Here is a 25,076-nt window from a genome sequence, read left to right as displayed (position 1 = left end):
AGTTAATTAGTTACAGGTGGGTTCATTACAGTTAATTAGAGTCCAAGAAGTATAGGCTCCTGGAAGAAAACTTTAAAAGAATGATTACAAATTTTAAGTGAAAACCAGAACGATGTAAAACCACCTGTGTGCTCATGGTGGAGTGGTTCTGCTGATTCATGGTGGTGTCGTTCTAACGGTAACCTGTGTGCTGGTGGAGTGGTTCTGCTGAGTCATGGTGGTGTCGTTCTAACGGTAACCTGTGTGCTCATGGTGGAGTGGTTCTGCTGAGTCATGGTGGTGTTGTTCTAACCTGTGTTCTGGCGAAGCGGTTCTGCTGAGTCATGGTGGTGTTGTTCTAACCTGTGTTCTGGTGAAGTGGTTCTGCTGAGTCATGGTGGTGGTGTTCTAACCTGTGTACTGGTATAGTGGTTCTGCTGAGTCATGGTGGTGGTGTTCTAACCTGTGTTCTGGCGAAGCGGTTCTGCTGAGTCATGGTGGTGTTGTTCTAACCTGTGTTCTGGTGGAGTGGTTCTGCTGAGTCATGGTGGTGGTGTTCTAACCTGTGTGCTGGCGAAGTGGTTCCTGGAGGAGGAGGTCGTCTGGTACATGCTCTGCCGCGTCATGGTCGCGTTCGGCTGCAGCGGCTGACTCAGCACGCTCTTCTGCTCTTCCGGGAGCCCCGCCCCCTTCACCGAGCCGCCGTCCACCGTGTCGCCGCCCGCCGTCGGGATCAGGAACAGGTCGGTGGACTTCTGTAAACGGGTTGAATGGGAGAACACAAAGAAATATATATACAGGGTCAGGGTAGGACATGAATTATGGAATCATTGTCCTCTGTTCTGTGTGTGTGTGTACATGTCTGTTTTGGCCAATTATGGATAAGACTTTCCCCGCTCAACTTAACGTCTCTGTCGGCACAATTAAGCCTAATGTATGTATGCTCCCAGTCCCCGTCGTACGACGCAAGCTCACAACATGTCTCCGACGCGACATGCTGTGAGCTTGTAGGTCGCAGCTATTTTTGGCACAAACACTTATATTACAAAGTATACATTAGGCTATAGACGGCATCATTTGCGCTTGCCCTGTTCTGGTCAAGCGCTGTTAGTCCGGCAGTCGAGGTGGACGGGTCTGAACTTTGGTATATAGTCTTTTTTTATTGGCCTATATACAATATATTCATGAATCCACTTGCTGACTGGCTGTCGTTACTGGGCAATTTATTTATAGGGGTTTCTTGTGACCCTACCATTAACATCCTATGACAGGCAAAAATGTCCACAATGCCAAACCTTCCTTTTGCTTTAAGTAGCATGTAACATGTCAAACTAGGGGGGTTTTCATGATTCTAAATCCATTCCAAGCATTAGTTTTGCACAAAATACACTCCTTGGGCTAAAAAACAGCCACTTGCCAGCCACTTGCCCAAAATGTGCTGACCTCATCACATTTGCCATGACGTCTATGGCCGTCATGAAAACCCCCTAGTTTGACATGTCACATGCTACTTAAAAGCATAAGGAAAGTTTGACACTTTTGACAATTTTACCTGCCATAAGGATGTTAATGAAGAAAGAAAATGCCCAATACTAACAGCCGGCCAGCAAGTGGATTCATGAATGTCATGTAAATAGACACTATTCTAGGCCAATAAAAAAAGACTATATACCACGTGTCCCACATTTCCCACGGCTGCCGAACTATATGGATTCATGGAGTCAACAGTGTGGGCAGAGGGGAGTGATTGAGCATTTCACTGGCTGACACTATAGTGGGAAAACAAATCACTGCATATAGGCTATGTTCCCAGAGCCATGGAGCCCGGCTTCGTTTTGTCTAATACACTAAACGTCTGACTGCGTTATATGCCCGTGGCATGCAGTTCACTGATGGGACAGCTGTACTTGCTTTTTAATTTATGTGAGAATTGGCCCCGGCAGTAAGACGCGGAATACCTGCCTATCACTGCAGCTGTGGGATGATGGGAAAGGAAACACGTGAGGTGCTACTTTGGTCAAGAAAGCAGAATTATACTTCCCGCTAACTTCGACTTATTAATTACTTTCCTGAACATAATCTTGTGTTTTTGAGTACGCCAAGGCACAGCAATGTCCGTGTTCACCTATGTGTTGGTTAATGAGCACCAGTATGTTAATGAGTCCCAGTAGGGGCGCTGTTGTGCAACAGAGAGAGAGAGAGAGAGAGAGAGAGAGAGAGAGAGAGAGACAGTGCTGTCTGTTGCCTGCTAATAGGTGCTGCCACACTATCTAAAGAGCCGCGCACGTTCTCGGCTGCGCACAGCAGCTGCGCACAGTTTTTAAGACACCTGGTGGTGTGGAAAAGAAAGCTCCACTTCCCGCGGACGACTTGCGCGACGGCCAGGTTCACGGAAAGCGCTCTCCTCCGCGTCAGTCGTCCGCGGAGGTGGAGCTTAATTCCCATCCACCAGCTGTCTATAAAAACCAGCTGCGCACACGCGCATTTAGCTTCTTCTGTCCGCGGCGCAAAACCGTTTTGCGCTTAGGTGTGGAAAGGGCTAGAGAGAAAGAGAGCGAGAGAGAGAGAGAGAGAGAGAGAGAGAGGAGGGGGGGAGAGAGAGAGAGAGAGAGAGAGAGTTGCACCACTCAGTTCACACGGGTGTGATTTTTCTGTGTCTCTACAGGTGAAGGAGTTTAAAGCTGCTTTAAGCCATTATGACAAAGCTTCTAGGAAAACCTTTGAATGCAGAAAGCAGTGCAACCACTCCTACAACCGGCAATATCCGTGTACAACTGTACACCTATGTGGTCATGTACCCATGTGGTCATGAGCACCAGTATGACTATAGGGTACCAGGGGGGGGGGCTGCACTACTCAGTTCACACAGGTGTGATTTTTTTGGGAGCGTTCCGAATGCTGGCTGTCCGAATGCAAAAGAAAAAAAGAAAGTCATTAAAATGTTGACATATTATTATTGCTTATAGCAGCTTTAAAGTATCTCAGGGTCCTGCAGCAGGGGGCGGTGTTGCAGTCGCTGCCTGTGTGACTGAAAAGACAGCTGAGTTATGGAGGAGGGATCTCACCACTTCCTCTCCCGGCGCTTCAGTGTTGGACTTGAGCAGCATGCCTCCGGCGCTGGTGTCCTCCAGGTAGATCTTATCTCCTTTGGTGTTGCAGGCAAACACGCAGAATATACCTGTACAAACACGTAGAAGATACCTTGTAATATGTACAATATATATAAACGCACAGAAACAGAATATAAACCAGCTCAGTGGCCTTGTGGTTAAGAGTGTCCGCCCTGAAACTGGGAGGTCGGGGTTCGATCCCCGGCCGGGTCATACCAAAGACTGTAAAAATGCCTACCTGCTTGACACTCAGCATGAAAGGGTTGGATTGGGGGTCAAATCTACTAATCAAATTATTCCCGAGCGCGGCACTGTCACGATATCTGTCTGTGGCGTACTCTTGTTGTGTTCCTAGTGTTTCTTGTCTGCTCCATTTGTTGATACCTGCCTTGTCTCACACCAGTCTGCATTGTAATTCACCTGTGTCCTGTAACCCGTTTAGTGTCAGCCAATCAGGTGTTCATTGTAGTTATGTTATGCACCTGTGTCTAGTTAGTCTTTGTGTCTATTTATATACCTCCCAGTGTTCAGTGTTCCCTTGTCAGATTATCGTTTGTTGTCACAGTGTCCTGCCCTTGTACAGTATGTCCTGTCTAGTTGTGAATAAATCATCGTTCTACTTTATCTGCCCATGCCTGCCTGCTCTTGGTTCTGCATTTGGTCCGTCACATCACACCGTGACAGGCGCACGGCTGCAGCTCATCACCGCTCCTTGGCTGCGGCTCAACCGCTCCAAGAGATGGGTCAAATGCAGAGAACAAAATTCACTGCGGTAACGTGTGTGACAAATGGTACGACTTTGACTTTGAACCTGTAGGCCTACAATAAAATATAGACAGGATAATACGAATTAGCCTCGGTACACCCAGGCTTTTATTTTCATCCCTGTTCGGCAAAAAATAAATAAAGAATAAAGCCTGAGGGGAACGAGAGACATTTCCTGGTCTAGGACAGAGCCTTAGATACCGTATAGACAGAGTTACGCAAACTGCGTTCACTTCATGGGGCTTCAGTCCAATGGCGGCTCTCCTACATAAGACTTCTATAGAGAATGGGGACGACCAACTGGGGCAGATTGGTGAACGAACATTCTCCAGCGGTTGCTCCTTGCGCGCCCCCCCCCCCCCCCCCTAGACCAGAAGGCAAGGCTGGCTAGACCAGGCTATCGGAATAGGATAGAATGAGAGCTGGGACTGTTGCCGTTTGTATTACCTCGGCTTGTGAGGGCCAATTGTCCGTCCGTGCGTGCGCGCGTGTGTCCGCGTGCTGCACGATTCTTACTCAAATGTGAATCTTGATTTTTTTTTTACCTCCACAAGAATTGAGATCACGATTCTCACCTGATTCTCATTTATTTTCTCCCCGTGAAAATATTTATCGTCTTTAGTCTCTGAACATTTACTACATTCAAAATGTGTCACGTGGTGCCATAACTACTGTGGCTTTAAACAGACAACATCACCAGCTGGAGCCATAACTACTGTGGCTTTAAACAGACAACATCACCTGGAGCCATAACTACTGTGGCTTTAAACAGACAACATCACCAGCTGGTGCCATAACTACTGTGGCTTTAAACAGACACCATCACCAGCTGGAGCCATAACTACTGTGGCTTTAAACAGACAACATCACCAGCTGGTGCCATAACTACTGTGGCTTTAAACAGACAACATCAGCTGGAGCCATAACTACTGTGGCTTTAAACAGACAACATCACCAGCTGGAGCCATAACTACTGTGGCTTTAAACAGACAACATCACCAGCTGGTGCCATAACTACTGTGGCTTTAAACAGACAACATCAGAATTAGCCTCGGTACACCCAGGCTTTTATTTTCATCCCTGTTCGGCAAAAAATAAATAAAGAATAAAGCCTGGGGGGAACGAGAGACATTTCCTGGTCTAGGACAGAGCCTTAGATACCGTATAGACAGAGTTACGCAAACTGCGTTCACTTCATGGGGCTTCAGTCCAATGGCGGCTCTCCTACATAAGACTTCTATAGAGAATGGGGACGACCAACTGGGGCAGATTGGTGAACGAACATTCTCCAGCGGTTGCTCCTTGCGCGCCCCCCCCCCCCCCCCCCCTAGACCAGAAGGCAAGGCTGGCTAGACCAGGCTATCGGAATAGGATAGAATGAGAGCTGGGACTGTTGCCGTTTGTATTACCTGGGCTTGTGAGGGCCAATTGTCCGTCCGTGCGTGCGCGCGTGTGTCCGCGTGCTGCACGATTCTTACTCAAATGTGAATCTTGATTTTTTTTTTTACCTCCACAAGAATTGAGATCACGATTCTCACCTGATTCTCATTTATTTTCTCCCCGTGAAAACATTTATCGTCTTTAGTCTCTGAACATTTACTACATTCAAAATGTGTCACGTGGTGCCATAACTACTGTGGCTTTAAACAGACAACATCACCTGGAGCCATAACTACTGTGGCTTTAAACAGACAACATCACCAGCTGGAGCCATAACTACTGTGGCTTTAAACAGACAACATCACCTGGAGCCATAACTACTGTGGCTTTAAACAGACAACATCACCAGCTGGAGACATAACTACTGTGGCTTTAAACAGACAACATCACCTGGAGCCATAACTACTGTGGCTTTAAACAGACAACATCACCAGCTGGAGACATAACTACTGTGGCTTTAAACAGACAACATCACCTGGAGCCATAACTACTGTGGCTTTAAACAGACAACATCACCTGGAGCCATAACTACTGTGGCTTTAAACAGACAACATCACCTGGAGCCATAACTACTGTGGCTTTAAACAGACAACATCACCTGGAGCCATAACTACTGTGGCTTTAAACAGACAACATCACCTGGAGCCATAACTACTGTGGCTTTAAACAGACAACATCACCTGGAGCCATAACTACTGTGGCTTTAAACAGACAACATCACCTGGAGCCATAACTACTGTGGCTTTAAACAGACAACATCACCTGGAGCCATAACTACTGTGGCTTTAAACAGACAACATCACCTGGAGCCATAACTACTGTGGCTTTAAACATATACAACATCACCTGGAGCCATAACTACTGTGGCTTTAAACAGACAACATCACCTGGAGCCATAACTACTGTGGCTTTAAACAGACAACATCACCTGGAGCCATAACTACTGTGGCTTTAAACAGACAACATCACCAGCTGGAGCCATAACTACTGTGGCTTTAAACAGACAACATCACCTGGAGCCATAACTACTGTGGCTTTAAACAGACAACATCACCAGCTGGAGCCATAACTACTGTGGCTTTAAACAGACAACATCACCTGGAGCCATAACTACTGTGGCTTTAAACAGACAACATCACCTGGAGCCATAACTACTGTGGCTTTAAACAGACAACATCACCTGGAGCCATAACTACTGTGGCTTTAAACAGACAACATCACCTGGAGCCATAACTACTGTGGCTTTAAACAGACAACATCACCTGGAGCCATAACTACTGTGGCTTTAAACAGACAACATCACCTGGAGCCATAACTACTGTGGCTTTAAACAGACAACATCACCTGGAGCCATAACTACTGTGGCTTTAAACATATACAACATCACCTGGAGCCATAACTACTGTGGCTTTAAACAGACAACATCACCTGGAGCCATAACTACTGTGGCTTTAAACAGACAACATCACCTGGAGCCATAACTACTGTGGCTTTAAACAGACAACATCACCTGGAGCCATAACTACTGTGGCTTTAAACAGACAACATCACCTGGAGCCATAACTACTGTGGCTTTAAACATATACAACATCACCTGGAGCCATAACTACTGTGGCTTTAAACATATACAACATCACCTGGAGCCATAACTACTGTGGCTTTAAACATATACAACATCACCTGGAGCCATAACTACTGTGGCTTTAAACAGACAACATCACCTGGAGCCATAACTACTGTGGCTTTAAACATACAACATCACCTGGAGCCATAACTACTGTGGCTTTAAACATATACAACATCACCTGGAGCCATAACTACTGTGGCTTTAAACAGACAACATCACCTGGAGCCATAACTACTGTGACAACACAAGTGCTCGACTGAAAACCTTTCTGAACCCATTTAGGCCTGAGGCCGATTCTAAAAAAACGCCTCTAAATCCTGACCTAAGTTTTCAGGAAAAACTTCAAATATTTATATAGCAGCATCCAAAATGTAACATTTTTGAATACTGTATACATACTGTACGGAACCCCAAAATGGGTTCCCGGGCCTGAGGGGGGTAAAACACCAAAAGGGGTTCCCGCCCAGAATGCGTAGTCTCTCTCTTGTAGCAAAAAACATAAGAGTAACTAAGATGAATTGGACAGCCAACTAGTGCCGCACGATTCTTGCTCAAATGTCGAAATGAGATCGGCATAGGTGTCTGAATCTATATCTCGACCTTTTTTTCGATTAATTGTGCAGCACTAATGTGTGCGTGCGTGCGTCAGTGTTGTTTTTGTCGACTAAAACTAAGACGAAAAATGTTACGATGACTAAAACTAAGACTAAATATACTGACAATTTCGTCAACAGATCTACAAGCTGTGTGTAAAACCAGGCATTACGACGGCATCAAGGCCCACCAGAATACATTTCAGTCGACTAAATCAACTGTAGATTTAGGTCGACTAAAATCTCATGATATTCAGTCGACTAAAACCGGGACTGACACTAAAACGTTCCAGGTGACTTAAAATGTGATTAAAACTAAATAAAAATAAAAACTATTCAAGAGACTATGGCTTTGAGAACTAAAATCTAAATCTGCTGCCAAAAACAACACTGGCGTGCAGTGCCGGTTCTAGGCCTTTTGAAGCCCCAGGCAACATATTATACTGAGGCCCCCCCTTCCTGCTTAGCCACGCCAGAAAAAATTGTAAATTTGCCATGAAAATGCTTCAATCTGGTGCACTTTAAGATCAAAATTAAGAAGCTAGGTGGGGGCCACATGCATGTGGCCAGTAGCCCATGTAAGGGATAGGGGATACATAAAAATAAAATAAAAATCTTCTCCCTGTGACGAGGCCCCCTCAGTGGTTGAGGCCCTAGGCGACCGCCTAGTTCGCCTATGCCTAGAACCGGCCCTACGTGCGTGTGTGTGTGTGCGTGCGTGTACTCACAGAGCAGCAGCAGGAGCAGCAGTGCCAGCAGCATGGCCAGCACCCCCCACACCCCCAGGGCCACCGAGGTCTGCCGGGAGACGCACACTCCGCCCAGGCAGCGGCACACGCGCACCGCCACGTCCCTCACCTCGCCGTGGCCCTGCAGGTCGCTCACCCGCACGGGGACCACGTAGGTCTGCGGCGGCATGTCCACCGCCTGCGTCAGCAGCGCCGACATGTCTGGGGGGGGGCATTAGGGGGCGATAGTGAGCAAAACGTAATGTTAACGCTGTACCCTGACAACTGTGTTTTTTCAGTGTTTCCCACTAGATGGTGCTCTTTGCGAACGCAGTGAGCACTTACTATGAGACCTATAGCAGATCATGTCTGTCTGTGTGTCTGTGTGTCTGTCTGTCTGTCCCGCTATCCAAATATGGAGTGTGTTGCATCAGCAATCACTCAGCTCCATATATGGGCACAAAAGGGGCCAGGTCCACTCAGCTCCATATATGGGCACAAAAGGGGCCAGTGATTTGTTTGTTGTGGACCTGGCCCCTTTTGTGCCCATATATGGAGCTATACGTCCAAAACCCAAATATGTACGAGCTGCGTTCGCTTCCCGCGTTTGTGCGTCTTACTCATAGCTAACCTATGATCCACCTTGCAGCTCCCTGTGAAGGAATCCACGTGGAAACACGTGGTCGTAAAACTCAGTTTTACGTTGTTTTTCTTTTACAAATAACCTTCGGGACAATAAAGATTATTATGTTTCACTTCCTGGTAGGGACTTTTTTTTCTCTGCCTCGTAGTACCTACCGTTCCAAATTTGCCCCTGAGACACCGGCCAATCTTGAATGGGCTCTATAACTATGGATGACATGGGCTGGTTTTTATTTGTATTCTTTTCACAAACACAATCTTAAACTCTATATACGGGAAATCTCGAAAATTGGCATATATTGTGTTAAAGGGATCGTGACATTAAAAAAAAAAAGTTTCCTTTTTTTTTTTTTTTTTGGTTTTCTGTTTTAACATTCAGTAGATTTTCTGTGGTCTGGGGTTTTCTGGCTCAAACAAGTTCTCTGATTTCCCTGCTGACTGTGATGTAACAGTCCACAGATCCCATGTACGACATAAGCATTGTCCAGCAGATGTCACTGTGTTGAGGGCATTTTTCCTATTTTCATTGCAGCTCAAAAGGCTTCAGAACACACAGAGAAAGTCCCGGGCCACAAAGACATCCACTGAATTGTTCAAAGTTCAGGTTGTGTGGGTCACACAAGCTAAAAATGAATAAACAAATTTAAATAAATGAAGATGAATGCCATGAAACCTTTTACCCATTTTGGGCCGGGAACCACTTTTGGTGTTTTTTAAACATTGTTATAATTTAGCTATTGAAAAATAGCAGATCTACAAGCTGAGAGCTTGTAGATCTGCTATTCCGTAGCTTGTAGCTACGGAAAACAACATATATTCCGATGGGGGGTCGGCGTCCAATTCCATATAGTTTTGGGGGGGGGGGGGTCCTTGACGGGATGGGTTAAAGGGACGCCGGGATACTCACTGTTGGTCTGGACGATGGTCCACCTGCCGTCGTGGCCGTCGCCCAGCTGGAAGTGGAAGGGGGCGGAGTAAGGCGACTGGTCGGCGTCGGTGGCGTGGAGCGCCACCGAGCCCCGCCTCCCCTCGTCCTCCTCGCACACCACCAGAGCCCCGCCCCCTTCCTCTCCGGTGGCGGGCAGCACCAGCCCCGGGACGTTGTCGTTGACGTCCTCGATCAGCAGCGTCACCGTGCCGACGGCCGACATGTTGCCTATTATGGGGAGACACGTTACACAGGGGGGGTGGGAGGAGTTAACAGTGCTATAGAGCCAATGGGAAGACACGTTACACAGGGGGGGGTGGGAGGAGTTAACAGTGCTATTGGGCCAATGGGAAGACACGTTACACAGGGGGGGTGGGAGGAGTTAACAGTGCTATAGAGCCAATGGGAAGACACGTTACACAGGGGGGGTGGGAGGAGTTAACAGTGCTATAGAGTCAATGGGAAGACACATTACACAGGGGGGGTGGGAGGAGTTAACAGTAATATAGAGCCAATGGGAAGACACCGCACAGGGGGTTGGGAGGAGTTAACAGTGCTATAGAGCCAATGGGAAGACACCACACAGGGGATTGGGAGGAGTGAACAGTGCTATAGAGCCAATGGGAAGACACCACACAGGGGGGTGGGAGGAGTTAACAGTGCTATAGAGCCAATGGGAAGACACCACACAGGGGGTGGGAGGAGTTAACAGTAATATAGAGCCAATGGGAAGACACATTACACAGGGGGGTGGGAGGAGTTAACAGTGCTATAGAGCCAATGGGAAGACACCACACAGGGGGTTGGGAGGAGTTACCAGTGCTATAGAGCCAATGGGAAGACACCACACAGGGGATTGGGAGGAGTTGACAGTACTATCCTAATATGAATGCGCCACGTCTCTGTGTGTACGACGTGTGTACGTACGTCTGTAATCCACATAACTCCAGAACCGTTTGCCCCAACCGACTTCAAATTACACGCAAGCATTCCACACCCCCACAGGGAGTGTTGTGTGCCCGGTGTCGAGTCCATCGGATGGCCGGTTCTCCAGAACCAGCACAAAAGCCTCTGCCCGGGCTTTGGACATCTCTTCTCCATATATGGAGCCTGCGTATACTCCATATTTGGGAATGCCTGGCAAATAACTCCATGTATGGGCATAAAAGGGACACAGACATAATAACCAGGTGGGGCATTCATTTCCGACTTGCATTGTTCCAAGTTAGCCTGGGCACCATTCCGTTTCGGATTCATGAACCGGTCGGTCGGTAAAGCGGATGATATCGCTACGTCATGTTGTAGTATTGTTTTGTATAGGTCAGTCTTCCGGAACTTCCTTTTCCCTCAAACCGATTTTTCTCAATAAAAGCTACAGGCCGTACGAGAGCTTTCATTGTCTTATTCTTCCGGTTTGAGGGAAAAGGAAGTTCCGTTTGATTGTTCCTGCCTGATGACTAAAAAAACAATACTACAACATGACGTAACGATGTCATCCTCCCCAGACCGGTTCACACGGTCACGGAGCAGAGAGCAGGCTTTCCTCCGAGGTGGAAAGCCTGGTGACGCGAGGTTATAGTTCCAAGTAGGCCAGTGCCCAATGGGCACCGCTCTAGTAGAACCAATGGGAAGACAACATAGGGGGTTGGGGAGGAGTTAACAGTACTTACACCAAATGTCTTTGCTGGAAAATAGCCAATATCTACAAGCTCAAACACTGCTCTATGGTACAGATATTATACATAATGCATTATAATGTTTCAGACTCACTGAACACCAGAGGACACTCCATGTGCACGGGCGTCATTCATAACTCTATACGGTTCAGATGTGATATAACTCTATGGTTCGGATATATATTCTATTATTCTATAGACTCACTGCTGTCCACAGCCTTGATGGAGACGTTGTACATGCTGTCGAACACGAAGGGAGACTCCATGTCGATGACGTTCGCCACCGTCAGCTCTCCGGAGCTCGGAGACACGACCACCCACGAGCCGGGGTCCAGCACCTTGTGGTACCTACACGCACGCACACACACACACACACACACACACACACACACACACACACACACACACCACTCAGTTCACACGGGTGTGATTTTCTTTAGTCATGCTCGTAGCGCGCCACCGAGTGGCGCGCTACGAGCTTGACATAGAAACGGCTGACATAGAAACATGGCTTTTTCGGAAAACTGTCGGGATGTAGAGGACATTTTTAGAATCTGATCTCAGGTCAGAAGGGGTTAGTTATAGTTGCTTTCCACCACTCTTAACGTACGTCATGTTGGCGCTGCTCCGGGTCTCGGGGTCGATGGCGGCGTACGTCCCGATCAGCGTCCCGTTGGGCGTGTTCTCCTTCACCTTGATCAGCAGGCTGGGAGGCACGAACTCTGGACCCTCGTCCACGTCAGACACGCTCACCTTAGAGGGGGTGGGCCGATATGGAGACATATAAATATCACCTTAGAGGGGGTGGGCCGATATGGAGACATGTAAATATCACCTTAGAGGGGGGTGGGCCGATATGGAGACATATAAATATCACCTTAGAGGGGGTGGGCCGATATGGAGACATGTAAATATCACCTTAGAGGGGGTGGGCCGATATGGAGACATATAAATATCACCTTAGAGGGGGTGGGCCGATATGGAGACATGTAAATATCACCTTAGAGGGGGGTGGGCCGATATGGAGAAATGTAAATATCACCTTAGAGGGGGTGGGCCGATATGGAGACATGTAAATATCACCTTAGAGGGGGTGGGCCGATATGGAGAAATGTAAATATCACCTTAGAGGGGGTGGGCCGATATGGAGACATATACATATCACCTTAGAGGGGGGTGGGCCGATATGGAGACATGTAAATATCACCTTAGAGGGGGTGGGCCGATATGGAGACATGTAAATATCACCTTAGAGGGGGTGGGCCGATATGGAGACATATAAATATCACCTTAGAGGGGGTGGGCCGATATGGAGACATATAAATATCACCTTAGAGGGGGGTGGGCCGATATGGAGAAATGTAAATATCACCTTAGAAGGGGGTGGGCCGATATGGAGAAATGTAAATATCACCTTAGAAGGGGGTGGGCCGATATGGAGACATGTAAATATCACCTTAGAGGGGGTGGGCCGATATGGAGAAATATAAATATCACCTTAGAGGGGGTGGGCCGATATGGAGAAATGTAAATATCACCTTAGAGGGGGTGGGCCGATATGGAGAAATGTAAATATCACCTTAGAGGGGGTGGGCCGATATGGAGACATGTAAATATCACCTTAGAGGGGGGTGGGCCGATATGGAGAAATGTAAATATCACCTTAGAGGGGGTGGGCCGATATGGAGAAATGTAAATATCACCTTAGAAGGGGGTGGGCCGATATGGAGAAATGTAAATATCACCTTAGAAGGGGGTGGGCCGATATGGAGACATGTAAATATCACCTTAGAGGGGGTGGGCCGATATGGAGAAATATAAATATCACCTTAGAGGGGGTGGGCCGATATGGAGAAATGTAAATATCACCTTAGAGGGGGTGGGCCGATATGGAGAAATGTAAATATCACCTTAGAGGGGGTGGGCCGATATGGAGACATGTAAATATCACCTTAGAGGGGGGTGGGCCGATATGGAGAAATGTAAATATCACCTTAGAGGGGGTGGGCCGATATGGAGACATGTAAATATCACCTTAGAGGGGGTGGGCCGATATGGAGAAATGTAAATATCACCTTAGAGGGGGTGGGCCGATATGGAGACATATACATATCACCTTAGAGGGGGGTGGGCCGATATGGAGACATGTAAATATCACCTTAGAGGGGGGTGGGCCGATATGGAGACATATAAATATCACCTTAGAGGGGGTGGGCCGATATGGAGACATATAAATATCACCTTAGAGGGGGGTGGGCCGATATGGAGAAATGTAAATATCACCTTAGAAGGGGGTGGGCCGATATGGAGAAATGTAAATATCACCTTAGAAGGGGGTGGGCCGATATGGAGACATGTAAATATCACCTTAGAAGGGGGTGGGCCGATATGGAGAAATGTAAATATCACCTTAGAAGGGGGTGGGCCGATATGGAGACATGTAAATATCACCTTAGAGGGGGTGGGCCGATATGGAGAAATATAAATATCACCTTAGAGGGGGTGGGCCGATATGGAGAAATATAAATATCACCTTAGAGGGGGTGGGCCGATATGGAGAAATATAAATATCACCTTAGAGGGGGTGGGCCGATATGGAGAAATATAAATATCACCTGAGGGGGTGGGCCGATATGGAGGAATATAAATATCACCATATTGTTTTTCCAGGCAATCCAGGTATTCACGAAACACGAACACGAAATATTATCGCGATATTTATTTGTGCGGTTTATATGGTTACTGTTTAAGTTACTGTAACAGTACAACCACCTACAAGGTAACGGAAACTACAAGAAAAAACAGAGCATTTAGAACAAAATACTTTATTATTTAATACGAAACCGTCGGTCTGCAGAAGTATAAATGAAGGTATTAACCCATTGATGCCTGAGGCCAAATCTGGGAACGCCTTCTAGGGCCTGACCTAAGGTTTCTGAAAACCTTCAAATTCTGATGATTTTTATTTAAATAGTTATGTTGCTACATGTATAGCAATAGCTGATGAGACACAGAGAGCACGGCCGGCATCAAGGGTAGAACAACGTATACGTTACACCAGGCGTCAATGGGTTAAGGTATAGAAAATCATTGAATTTGCATTCACTGTATCACGACACATATATATATATATATATATGCTGTATGATATCTCTGAAACGGCACATCGTGGAGACATTGTATCGTCTCGGCCAGGGGTCGCCATGCTGGCCTTTTGGTGGACATTGTCGTGAAAGTGAAATTCTTGCCACGGACATAATACATCATGAATACACAAACACATGAAGACCATTACAGGTCTGTATAACCTTATACGGGTCCATTTTGGTTCCATTTGTACACTCTCAAGAGTTAGTGCAGGGCTCCTTGCAAATAAAGCATTTGAGAACCACTAGTACTATTTGGACTCCTAACATGGGCAGACAAAATAATAATAATAAAAAATGTATATATAATGGCGGCCAGTGCCTTTTGGCGCCCCCTGGTGGCGATGGATGAGTTGATGTGGCACCATGCTCACCTGCACGGCGACGGACATCCAGCCTGAGGCGTCGGCGCCCACCAGAGGAACCTCGTTCTGCGCCGTCACCTTCAGCATCACCGCCGAGCCCTTCTCGTGGTCTAGAGGCTGCATGAGAGGACAACGCATGAGGATTAGGTCTTCTGTATGAGAGGACAACGCATGAGGATTAGGTCTTCTCATGGTCTAGACTCTAGAGGCTGTATGAGAGGACAACGCATGACGATTAGGTCTTCTCGTGGTCTAGAGGCGGTATGAGAGGACAACGCATGAGGATTAGGTCTTCTCGTGGTCTAGAGGATGTATGAGAGGACAACGCATGAGGATTAGGTCTTCTCATGGTCTAGACTCTAGAGGCTGTATGAGAGGACAACGCATGAGGATTAGGTCTTCTCATGGTCTAGACTCTAGAGGCTGTATGAGAGGACAACGCATGAGGATTAGGTCTTCTCGTGGTCTAGAGGCGGTATGAGAGGACAACGCATGAGGATTAGGTCTTCTCGTGGTCTAGAGGCTGTATGAGAGGACAAAACACATGAGGATTAGGTCTTCTCGTGGTCTAGAGGCGGTGTGAGAGGACAACACATGAGTATTAGGTCTTCTCGTGGTCTAGAGGCTGTATGAGAGGACAACGCATGAGGATTAGGTCTTCTCGTGGTCTAGAGGCGGTATGAGAGGACAACACATGAGTATTAGGTCTTCTCGTGGTCTAGAGACTGTATGAGAGGACAATACATGAGGATTAGGTCTTCTCGTGGTCTAGAGGCTGTATGAGAGGACAACACATGAGGATTAGGTCTTCTCGTGGTCTAGAGGCGGTATGAGAGGACAATACATGAGGATTAGGTCTTCTGTATGAGAGGACAATACATGAGGATTAGGTCTTCTGTATGAGAGGACAATACATGAGGATTAGGTCTTCTGTATGAGAGGACAATACATGAGGATTAGGTCTTCTCGTGGTCTAGAGGCGGTATGAGAGGACAATACATGAGGATTAGGTCTTCTGTATGAGAGGACAATACATGAGGATTAGGTCTTCTGTATGAGAGGACAATACATGAGGATTAGGTCTTCTCGTGGTCTAGAGGCTGTATGAGAGGACAACACATGAGGATTAGGTCTTCTCGTGGTCTAGAGGCGGTATGAGAGGACAACACATGAGGATTAGGTCTTCTCGTGGTCTAGAGGCTGTATGAGAGGACAATACATGAAGATTAAGTCTAGATCTGCTATTTTTTAAAGATCGTGCAAACGTGGCGCAAATCTTTGAATACACATATTCTCTCACAGTTTTTTTTACTCAAATCTTTGCCCCTGGGCGGGTCCCTGGAACAACATATTCTCAGGTGGGGGTCCGCGGCCAAATCCAGATAATTCTGGGGCTCCTTGACATGGAAAGGGGTCGAGCACCAACTGACATAGAAACGTGGTGTTTTTCAGAAAACGTTTAGAACACGAGGATACTCGGCCTCAGGTCTAAACGGGTTAAGTCGATGCACTTAGTAACTTTCCAGCCCTGCTCCGACCATCTCTGTCACTCATCACATGCTTATAGTACTCTGTGGATGAAAAATACAGGTGAATGTAATGGAAACCATGTCAGCCCCGATAGGGCGAAGTTTATTATGAGGGTTTGGAACTAATGTCGGCCCTGATAGGGCGAGGTTTATTATGAGGGTTTGGAACTAATGTGTTGTCGTGATTCTAGAGAGTTCCGTGATCCACCGTCGTGTCTTTACACCCACATAACACAATGCTGTCACAGTGGCTAATAATAACAACACACACACGCACTCGCACTCGCACGCACACACACACACACACACACACACACACGCACACTCACGCACACTCACACTCACACACACACACACACACACACACACACACACACACACACACACACACACACACACACACCCCACAATGCTGTTACAGTGGCTAATATTAACAGCACTCACGCCTTATCACCCCGGTGGCATATTAGCATACCGGTACGCTATACGCACGCACATGTGTACGCATGCACGCACTCACGGACACATGCAAGCACCCGTGAACTCACATTCACAGGTTGATGTGGACTCACACACAGTCACACACACACACACACACACAGTCACACACACACACAAACACACACACACACACACACACACACCAGTGTGTCACACCGGGAACGATCCATTCCCGAGTTACACTTAGCCGTGTAAGCACGCACGCACACACATGCAAACACACACACACACACACACACACTTATGTTGATGATTTATGTTAAAAACGTTCACTCTGAAAGAATATTTATTCAAAGATTTGCACCACATTTTCACGATTCTTCAAAAATAGCAGACCTACATAGCGCGGCACTCGGTCCCACACTATGACCTTGTAGATCTGCTATTTTTTCGATAGCGAATTTCCCATCCCTACATAGGACGCAGCGTTTGCGACATTCTGCGTCTCACCTTGACCAGGTACAGCAGGCCCTCGTTGGCCTTGGTGTCGCTGTCGATCCGGAAGTGTCCGTCGGCGTTGCCCTCGCTGATGGAGAACTTGGCCTTCCAGTTCTTGGTGTTCTGCTGGTCCCGGTCGTCCACGGGGATCCGGAGCACCAGCGCCCCCGCCGTGTTCTCCTCCACTGTGGCCTCGTACTGGAGGGGACAATACAGTAGTGTTGTGTGTGTTACTGTGTACACTTTAAACCAAGCACTTGCAAGCATTTCCGATGTGGAGTTTGCACATGTTCTCCCAGTGCCCTCTATAGGGTAGGTACCCTCACATGTTCTCTAGGGTAGATACCCTCACATGTTCTCCCCGTGCCCCCTATGGTAGGTACCCTCACATGCTCTCTAGGGTAGATACCCTCACATGTTCTCTAGGGTAGGTACCCTCACATGCTCTCTAGGGTAGGTGCCCTCACATGTTCTCTAGGGTAGGTACCCTCACATGTTCTCTAGGGTAAGTACCCTCACATGTTCTCTAGGGTAGGTACCCTCACATGTTCTCTAGGGTAAGTACAATCACATGTTCTCTAGGGTAGGTACCCTCACATGTTCTCTAGGGTAAGTACCCTCACATGTTCTCCCTCTGTCCCCTATAGGGTAGTTACCCTCACATGTTCTCCCCGTGTCCCCTAGGGTAGGTATACCTCACATGTTCTCCCTGTGTACCCTAGGGTAGGTAGGAACCCTCACATGTTCTCCCTCTGTCCCCTATAGGGTAGTTACCCTCACATGTTCTCCCTGTGAATCATGGACCTCATGCATTGAAGGAAGCATGAGGTCAGTCAGTCCGTTGCTCTCCCCAGATTGGCAGACGGAGTGTATAGTGCCCAGGATTACATTAGATAGTTGACACTGAGAACCTTTCAAAAACAGCAGATCTACAAGCTCACAACGTCGTGAGCCATTTCCGAATAGCTTAAGTATAAACTATATGGTTCAAGCGGTTAAACTGATTGTGATGCTATAGGGACCCCCTGGAACCCCCTCAAGGACCCCCGGGGGTCCCCGGACCCAAACCTTGAGAACCAACCGGATTCAACCTCCTGCCCGAGAGACACTCATCCTATACTCTGACAGGAAGTGCCATTTCCCTCCATTCAGAGTTCACTTCCTCCTCTGCTCGCCAGGTCAACTCACGCCAGCTGTGAGTTCTATCTGACGTGGTTCTCAAAGTGACCCCCAGGGGTCCTTGAGGGAGTACCAGGGGGTCCCCAGCTAAATGATACCCTCATGTTGACCCTCATGGGTCTGTAACTGAGTGTACACAAAGAGCACATGTAAAATTACTAAAGGGCTACAAACCAAAGAGGGAAAAAAAAACAGCGCAGTAAAAAAATAAAACCTATATTTTGGCCTATTTAAAAATGTCCATGATGCATTATTTTAGTTGGACCTTAAAAGATGTGGATTGACATTGGACACTCTGTTAGTGGGTATAGAGATTGTTTCAAATTGCGCTTCCGTTCCTCCTCAGTTCAAAATGCTCACTACTTAATTTGCCAAGTTGGAGAGTTGCAAACTAAACCCCAGCTGGAAATCGTATTATTATTAATTGTGAACCATATAGTTTTTTATCTTACCTAGTGGGTCTTCGGGGTTTTTCAGGCCAAGCGAGGACCCTTTTAGCTGAGAGAGAGACTTATTGTATAACATTGAGATCTGTGCTGCAAGCTTGTAGATCTGCTATTTTCACTGAAAGTGCCCCCCCCCCAGAATAGGGATTCTCCTAGGGGTCAAGTGGTGCGTGCGTGCGTGGTGGTAAAGTGTGGTATATTAAGTGTCCTCCTAGGGTTCAAGTGGTGCGTGCGTGCGTGCGTGGTGGTAAAGTGTGGTATATTAAGTGTCTCTGAACACTTGGAACAATAGGAGGAATTTGTACAGGGCCGGGTCTGGAATGCAAGTCATTTAAAACAACAACAAGCGCCTATAGTGAGAAACCGCTGTGCTGTGTGCGGTTTCAACATTCTGACATGTGTCTATTAGATAGTTTAATCTTCTTCTCCTGTAATCTCTTGCTGTTTACTATACCGTACACTGACTGACTGACTGACTGCACGCAGACTGTTCTCTCAGCGCTGATAGTATAAAGGAATAAGGGTGTGGCGCGCGGTTTTATTCCCCCCCCCCCCCCCCCCCCCCTCCCCCCAAGGCTGTGTCTCTGCAGTGACAGCCTGGGAACTCATGTGGAATAGACCCCCCCCTTGTTGTTACTACGTCATGAGCTAAAAGCAACGGAACGGCACGCTCCAAAGAACTGCAGTGTTTCTTTTTTGGCAGCACATATTGAGTTTCAGTCACAGTTTTAGTCCACATTTTAGTCACCCCGGAATGTTTTTGGTTTTAGCCGACTAGATATCATGACGTTTTCAGTCGACTGAATCTTACAGTTGATTCAGTCGACTAAAAATGTGTTTTGGTGCGGGGCCATGATGCCGTTTCACAAATTGTCAGTATATTTAAAGTCTTATAGTTTTAGTCATCATAGCTTAGTTTCCATTTAGTTTTCGTCAGTGGATTTTTTCGTCTTAAAAGGCCTCTTTTCCACTATGGGGTGGAACAAGAACCAGAACTAGAACTTTCCAGATCCCAGAACTACCAGGAACCTGTGAAGTTCCAGAACCAAGTTCTGCTTCTGTTTCCATATGTTTCCAAGAACCTGTTAAGTCACCTCAGCTCAACCAATCGAGAGCAGCAGCGCTGCTGGCCCCGCCCATAGGTTTCCCAGAACTCAGTGTTAACGTACTACCTCAAAAGCAGGGCCGAAAAAAGTTTCTGAGAACCTGGTCTGAAACCGTGCCGTACCGCGCTGTGGAAACAAACCCAGAACTAAAAAAAAAATAGGTTCAGGTTCTGGAAAGTTCCGGTTCCACCTTGCTAGTGGAAAAGGGGCCTCAGTTTCAGTCGACGAAATCAACACTGCTTGCAGACTCACGCCCAGTAAGCTCTCTGTGCACATGTAGCATAATTATGCAGAGTGCCTCAAACGTGTAATATCTCTCCCGGTCCATTAGGGACATATCTATGCCTTTGGTCTAGTGGTTAAGACGTTGGACTTTCACGCGGGAGACCAGAGTTCGAATCATGGGTGTTTCACATGCAGAAGAACTCTTTCTACTTCCTTGACATATACTACTGAAGGCTCTGTTCCATTCTTGTCAACGGTGCTGCTATTGTGCATGTTAGCCTCATGTTGGCTCACTGGGGGAACAAAAAAAACTCCACTCCAAATGGCCCCGGGTACAGGTGTGTAACTCTGAGAGCGTACAGATGGAACCAAATGGACCCATAAGGAGTCCAAATTTGGTTCCATTTGTACATCCTTGAAATTAAAATAAGTTTGAGGACCACTGTACACTAAATGGAACAGAACCTCAATTAGTCTCATCGGTAACACCTGTGAAGGAAGTCAGAACGAGTATAAGTATATTCATCAGGCCTATATAGAATGTCTCAGTAGAGGTGTCATCATACATGACATACATGACAGGAGTTGTGATAAGACGGTTTCGGTTGGAGAAGAACGGCTTCTATTCTGTCCTCGTCGTCGGGCTTGACGGATGAATGGAATGTCAGCCACGAGACAAGCTGTCCTGAGTCAGTCAGTCAGTCAGTCACAAACATGGAGAGAAGCCTTTCTGTTGTGCAACAAAGATTGTCCGCGTGGAGAGAAGCCCATTTTCTGTTGCACGCTGGAAATAGCAGACCCACAAGACCACAACGTGTGGCTTACTGAATTAAATAGTATAGCAAAGCAGACGTCATAGATCTTTGGGGGTCCTTGACAAGAATATTTTGATTACCACTGACATAGAAACATGGGTTTTTCAGAAAACTTTTTTTGGACTGCCATTGGATTTTCTTTTTTAATTTTCGTTTTTTCATGTCATAATGAAAGCAGGGAATCATAGCTTCAAACTGACATATTGTTTGTTCAGTTTTGGAGAAAGTTGAGAAAACAGGCATGAAAGGTTCACTTCTGTGGTCTCTTAACATTACACCTAGCTATCATGTTTAAGCATTTATTTCATATTTACATGTAAATTTCAGCCCTGACACTTATTTCAGACATGCTCTAGTTAGTATGTGAGGAGTCTGCCTGTGCTAGTATTAACTAATTTGTCTCCTCTGGTGAAAAGCTGGAGCTTGCGCGATGGCAGTCCCTCAGTCAAATCTGGTCACATTTTGTAGAATCGTCCTCGGGTCCAAATGGTACTATTCGTCCATGTTCTTTCCCCGCGCGTCCATATTATCCCATTTTGGTGTTTTAAACATGTTATAATTTAGCTATTGGAAAAATAGCAGATCTACAAGCTCATAGCGAGTGGCGCGCTACGAGCTTGTAGGTCTGCTATTTTTGAAAAAAATCGAAGAAAACTGTCATTTTCTAACAGACTTTTTTAGAATCTGATCTCAGGTCAGAATGGGTTAAGAAGCATCAAAGCGGTGCATGTGTGTGTGTGTGTGTGTGTGTGTGTGTGTGTATGTGCGTGTGTGTGTGTGTGTGTGTGTGTGTGTGTGTGGTTGTAGGGCTGACCTCGAATAGTCGACTAATCGAATCAAAGTTTTTTTTTTTTTTTTTTCACAAAATATTATTGTATTTTTCCACTAGGTCTGTGGGGGGACATAAACACATTTGAACATGATTTCTGACTGTTTTTAATCAATCTCCAATGTGCATGTGGAGTGTGTCTGCCTGCCTGTGTGTGGCAACGTGCCACACTGCCTGTGGCACGAATCGCACAGTGCGCTGGCCTGACTCCAGAATCTCAATCTCACCTGCTGTACTCAATCTGGCTAATGACAGCTCTATATAGTCGGTTGTATACTCACGGCAGTCTCCCTGAAGGTGGGGGGGTTGTCGTTGACGTCCACCAGGTGCACGGTGGCCGTGGCCGTGCTGAACAGGCCCGTCGCGGCCCCGTCCATGTCCCGGATCTCCACCGTCACGGGGATGGACGCCTGGGCCTGGTGGTGGTGGGGGGGGGGGGGAACGTCCGCAGAGAAAATACATAAACAGCCTGATGTTTCTGTAGACTAAGGGATGTCAAACTCAAATACACAGTGGGACAAAATAAAGAAATTGGTACGAGTCGAGGGCCGGACTGTGTTTTTTCAACACACGGGCCATTTTTTTGGTAGAGGGGTATAGCTGAAAGTTGACCACAAGTGATATACTTTCACTGCAGACGCATGCTTGTGCTTACGCGGGGCCCTCGATACGTGACGATGCACTCGCAGTGCATTGTGGGACTTGTAGTATTATGGTGGTCCGTGCAATTATATACCAGAGGGCCAGTTCTAATACTAATTCGATATCATGCCGCGGGCCAAAGATAATTCATTCACGGGCCTGATTTGGCCCCCGGGCCTTGAGTTTGACATAATATGCTGTAGACGTAGATAGCATTTGATACAGACTTAAAGCATCATTAGCATGTTATGTATAGACAGCACTAGAATTGCATTGTACGTATGTAGTCATAGCACTTCATAGTACATATGTGTAGCGTAGTATAGTATATATGTATAGTTTATAATGTATAGTTTCATTATATAGATATTCCACTGGTACGTTCTTAGCTTACGCATGTTTCATGATAAATGCTTTTATGTATGTTGTATGTGATGTATTGCACTGCTTTTTGTTCTTGCTCAATGTAAATCGCTCTGGATTAAGAGCGTCTGCTAAATGCCTAAATTGTAAATTGTATGTAGTCATCCAGTGTCGATTTCGTCGACTAAAACTTAAGACGAAAAATGTTCGTCAACTACCTTTTTTTCACTGACGATCTACAAGCCCTAATCTACAATCTAATGTGTCGCGCTGCGACGCGTTGTGGGCTTGTAGATCGGCTATTTTCAGCAAGTGGAGAAAAGAAAACAGTCATTATGACGGCATCAAGGCCCGCCGCCAAAATACATGTTTGACAAAATCAACTGTAGATTCAGTCGACTAAAATCTTATGATAATTAATCGACTAAAACTATAGACTAACACTAAAACATTCCAGGTGACTAAAATGTGCCTAAAAGTAAATGAAAACTATTCAAGAGACTATGACTAAAATCAAAATTTGCTGCCAAAAACAACACTGCCGATCATGAGTGAAGATCGGTAAAGTTGCTTTCAATTGTAATACATTGTTCAGACTTAGACCTGCAGGAGCTATTAGGATAATAGCTCGTTTCGAGGAAGCAATCTGATTGGTTGAAACAGCCATCTGGCCGTGCTTCAAACCAGCATGATGGAACACCTAATCAAAACATCCAAATCGGAGTCTCGCTGCTCTCAGAGAGGGTTGCTATAGGCTTGCGATTTTCTCTGGACATTTTCAGTCATAGTGGCTATACGGCTGTCATTAAAAAAGTATGGGTTTTTTGTGAAGATCTTATTTTTAAAGACAGATTAATTGACAACAATGCAGCTACGGGCGCAATCACTAACTGTGTGTCCATAAAGCCGTGGTTTTGCGCAATAAGGCTCTTGCGAATAACGAATAACAACTTGCGAATGTTTTTGTTCTTTAACTGCTGTATAATTGCAATATTAAAGGAGAATTCCATGCTAGAAGACGTTTTTACCTTTCTTACCTTTCTTTGTAGTCGTTACGTCCCCACCAAAGAGGTCCAGGTGTTTTTTTGTTATTTGTTATTTGTTATTTGTTATTTCCATCGAAATAAGTAGTAAAGTGTGCCGCTTGGGATATTATTTACATTATGAAGAGCAATGGAAATAAGCGAATTAGCACAACACCCCATAGCCCCATTCAATTCCCATTCAATTCAATGCAATTCATTGAGGGCTTATGGTAGGGGAAATAGCCAATAAGGAGCTTTTGCACAAAATAACACCTGGACCTCTTTGGTGGGGACGTAACAACTACAAAGAAAGGTAAGAAAGCCTTTTAGTATGGAATTCTCCTTTAATGACACCCCCACTGAAGAAAAGAACAATAGAGCAGGTAGAAAGCGGCACTTGTACCTCTCTGTCCAGGGTGGCGGTCCTGGTGGAGATGAGTCCCAGCTGCGGGTGGATGTTGAACAGCTCGGTGGCGCTCAGCAGGCTGAACTTGATCTTGGTGTGCAGGGTCCTCTCCAGGTCTTTGTCAGCGGCCAGAATCACCCCCACGTCCTTACCTGTTTCAAATGTATCGTTAATTAATCACATTTTTATAGCACTATAGTGCTCAAAGCGCTGTACAATGGTTCATTATTCATTCATACATTGGGAGGTGAAGCGGTGGACAGTCGACGCCAGCGTCCTCACTTCCCACATTCACACACCGACGGTGGCGAGCTCACACACCGTCTTGCCCAAGGACACTTCGACATGTGGACAGGGGGAGGAGCCGGGATTCGAACCGCCGACCCAGGGCTCTTTGGACGACCTGCTCTACCTCCTGAGCCACTGCAGTCGCCCACGGCTGAAGTGGTTAGTGCATGTTTTGTGATATCTAAATCTCACCTGAGTGAGGGGTATGAAGTTGAGAGACCCGAATCCCCGAGGACCTATACGTCCCAGGTGCACCCTTGCGATGTTTTTTTTAAACTTTTTTAG

At 46.5% G+C, this 25,076-nt stretch overlaps 1 protein-coding gene across 2 annotated transcripts in view; it reads right to left on the bottom strand.

The window, feature by feature from the left end:
* The window catches only part of LOC308319383 (desmocollin 2-like protein), a 279,749-nt gene that overhangs the window by 236,107 nt on the left and 18,566 nt on the right, over positions 1–25,076 (bottom strand). For both annotated transcript variants that reach the window (XM_080769427.1, XM_080769428.1), the window contains exons 7-16: positions 24,501–24,655; positions 22,349–22,483; positions 17,480–17,665; positions 15,009–15,116; positions 12,099–12,241; positions 11,694–11,836; positions 9,792–10,040; positions 8,243–8,464; positions 3,045–3,157; positions 543–734 (exon numbers count right to left, since the gene is read on the bottom strand). In XM_080769427.1, coding sequence (XP_080625553.1) covers positions 543–734; positions 3,045–3,157; positions 8,243–8,464; positions 9,792–10,040; positions 11,694–11,836; positions 12,099–12,241; positions 15,009–15,116; positions 17,480–17,665; positions 22,349–22,483; positions 24,501–24,655 — 1,646 coding nt within the window. The remainder of the gene's footprint in view (positions 1–542; positions 735–3,044; positions 3,158–8,242; positions 8,465–9,791; positions 10,041–11,693; positions 11,837–12,098; positions 12,242–15,008; positions 15,117–17,479; positions 17,666–22,348; positions 22,484–24,500; positions 24,656–25,076) is intronic.

The sequence above is a fragment of the Protomyctophum bolini genome (genome assembly GCF_963924005.1).
Source record: "Protomyctophum bolini genome assembly, chromosome: 8".
Lineage (NCBI taxonomy): Eukaryota > Metazoa > Chordata > Actinopteri > Myctophiformes > Myctophidae > Protomyctophum > Protomyctophum bolini.
The sequence above is the reverse complement of the archived record's forward strand: the minus strand, read 5'-3'. Positions and strand labels throughout refer to the sequence as shown.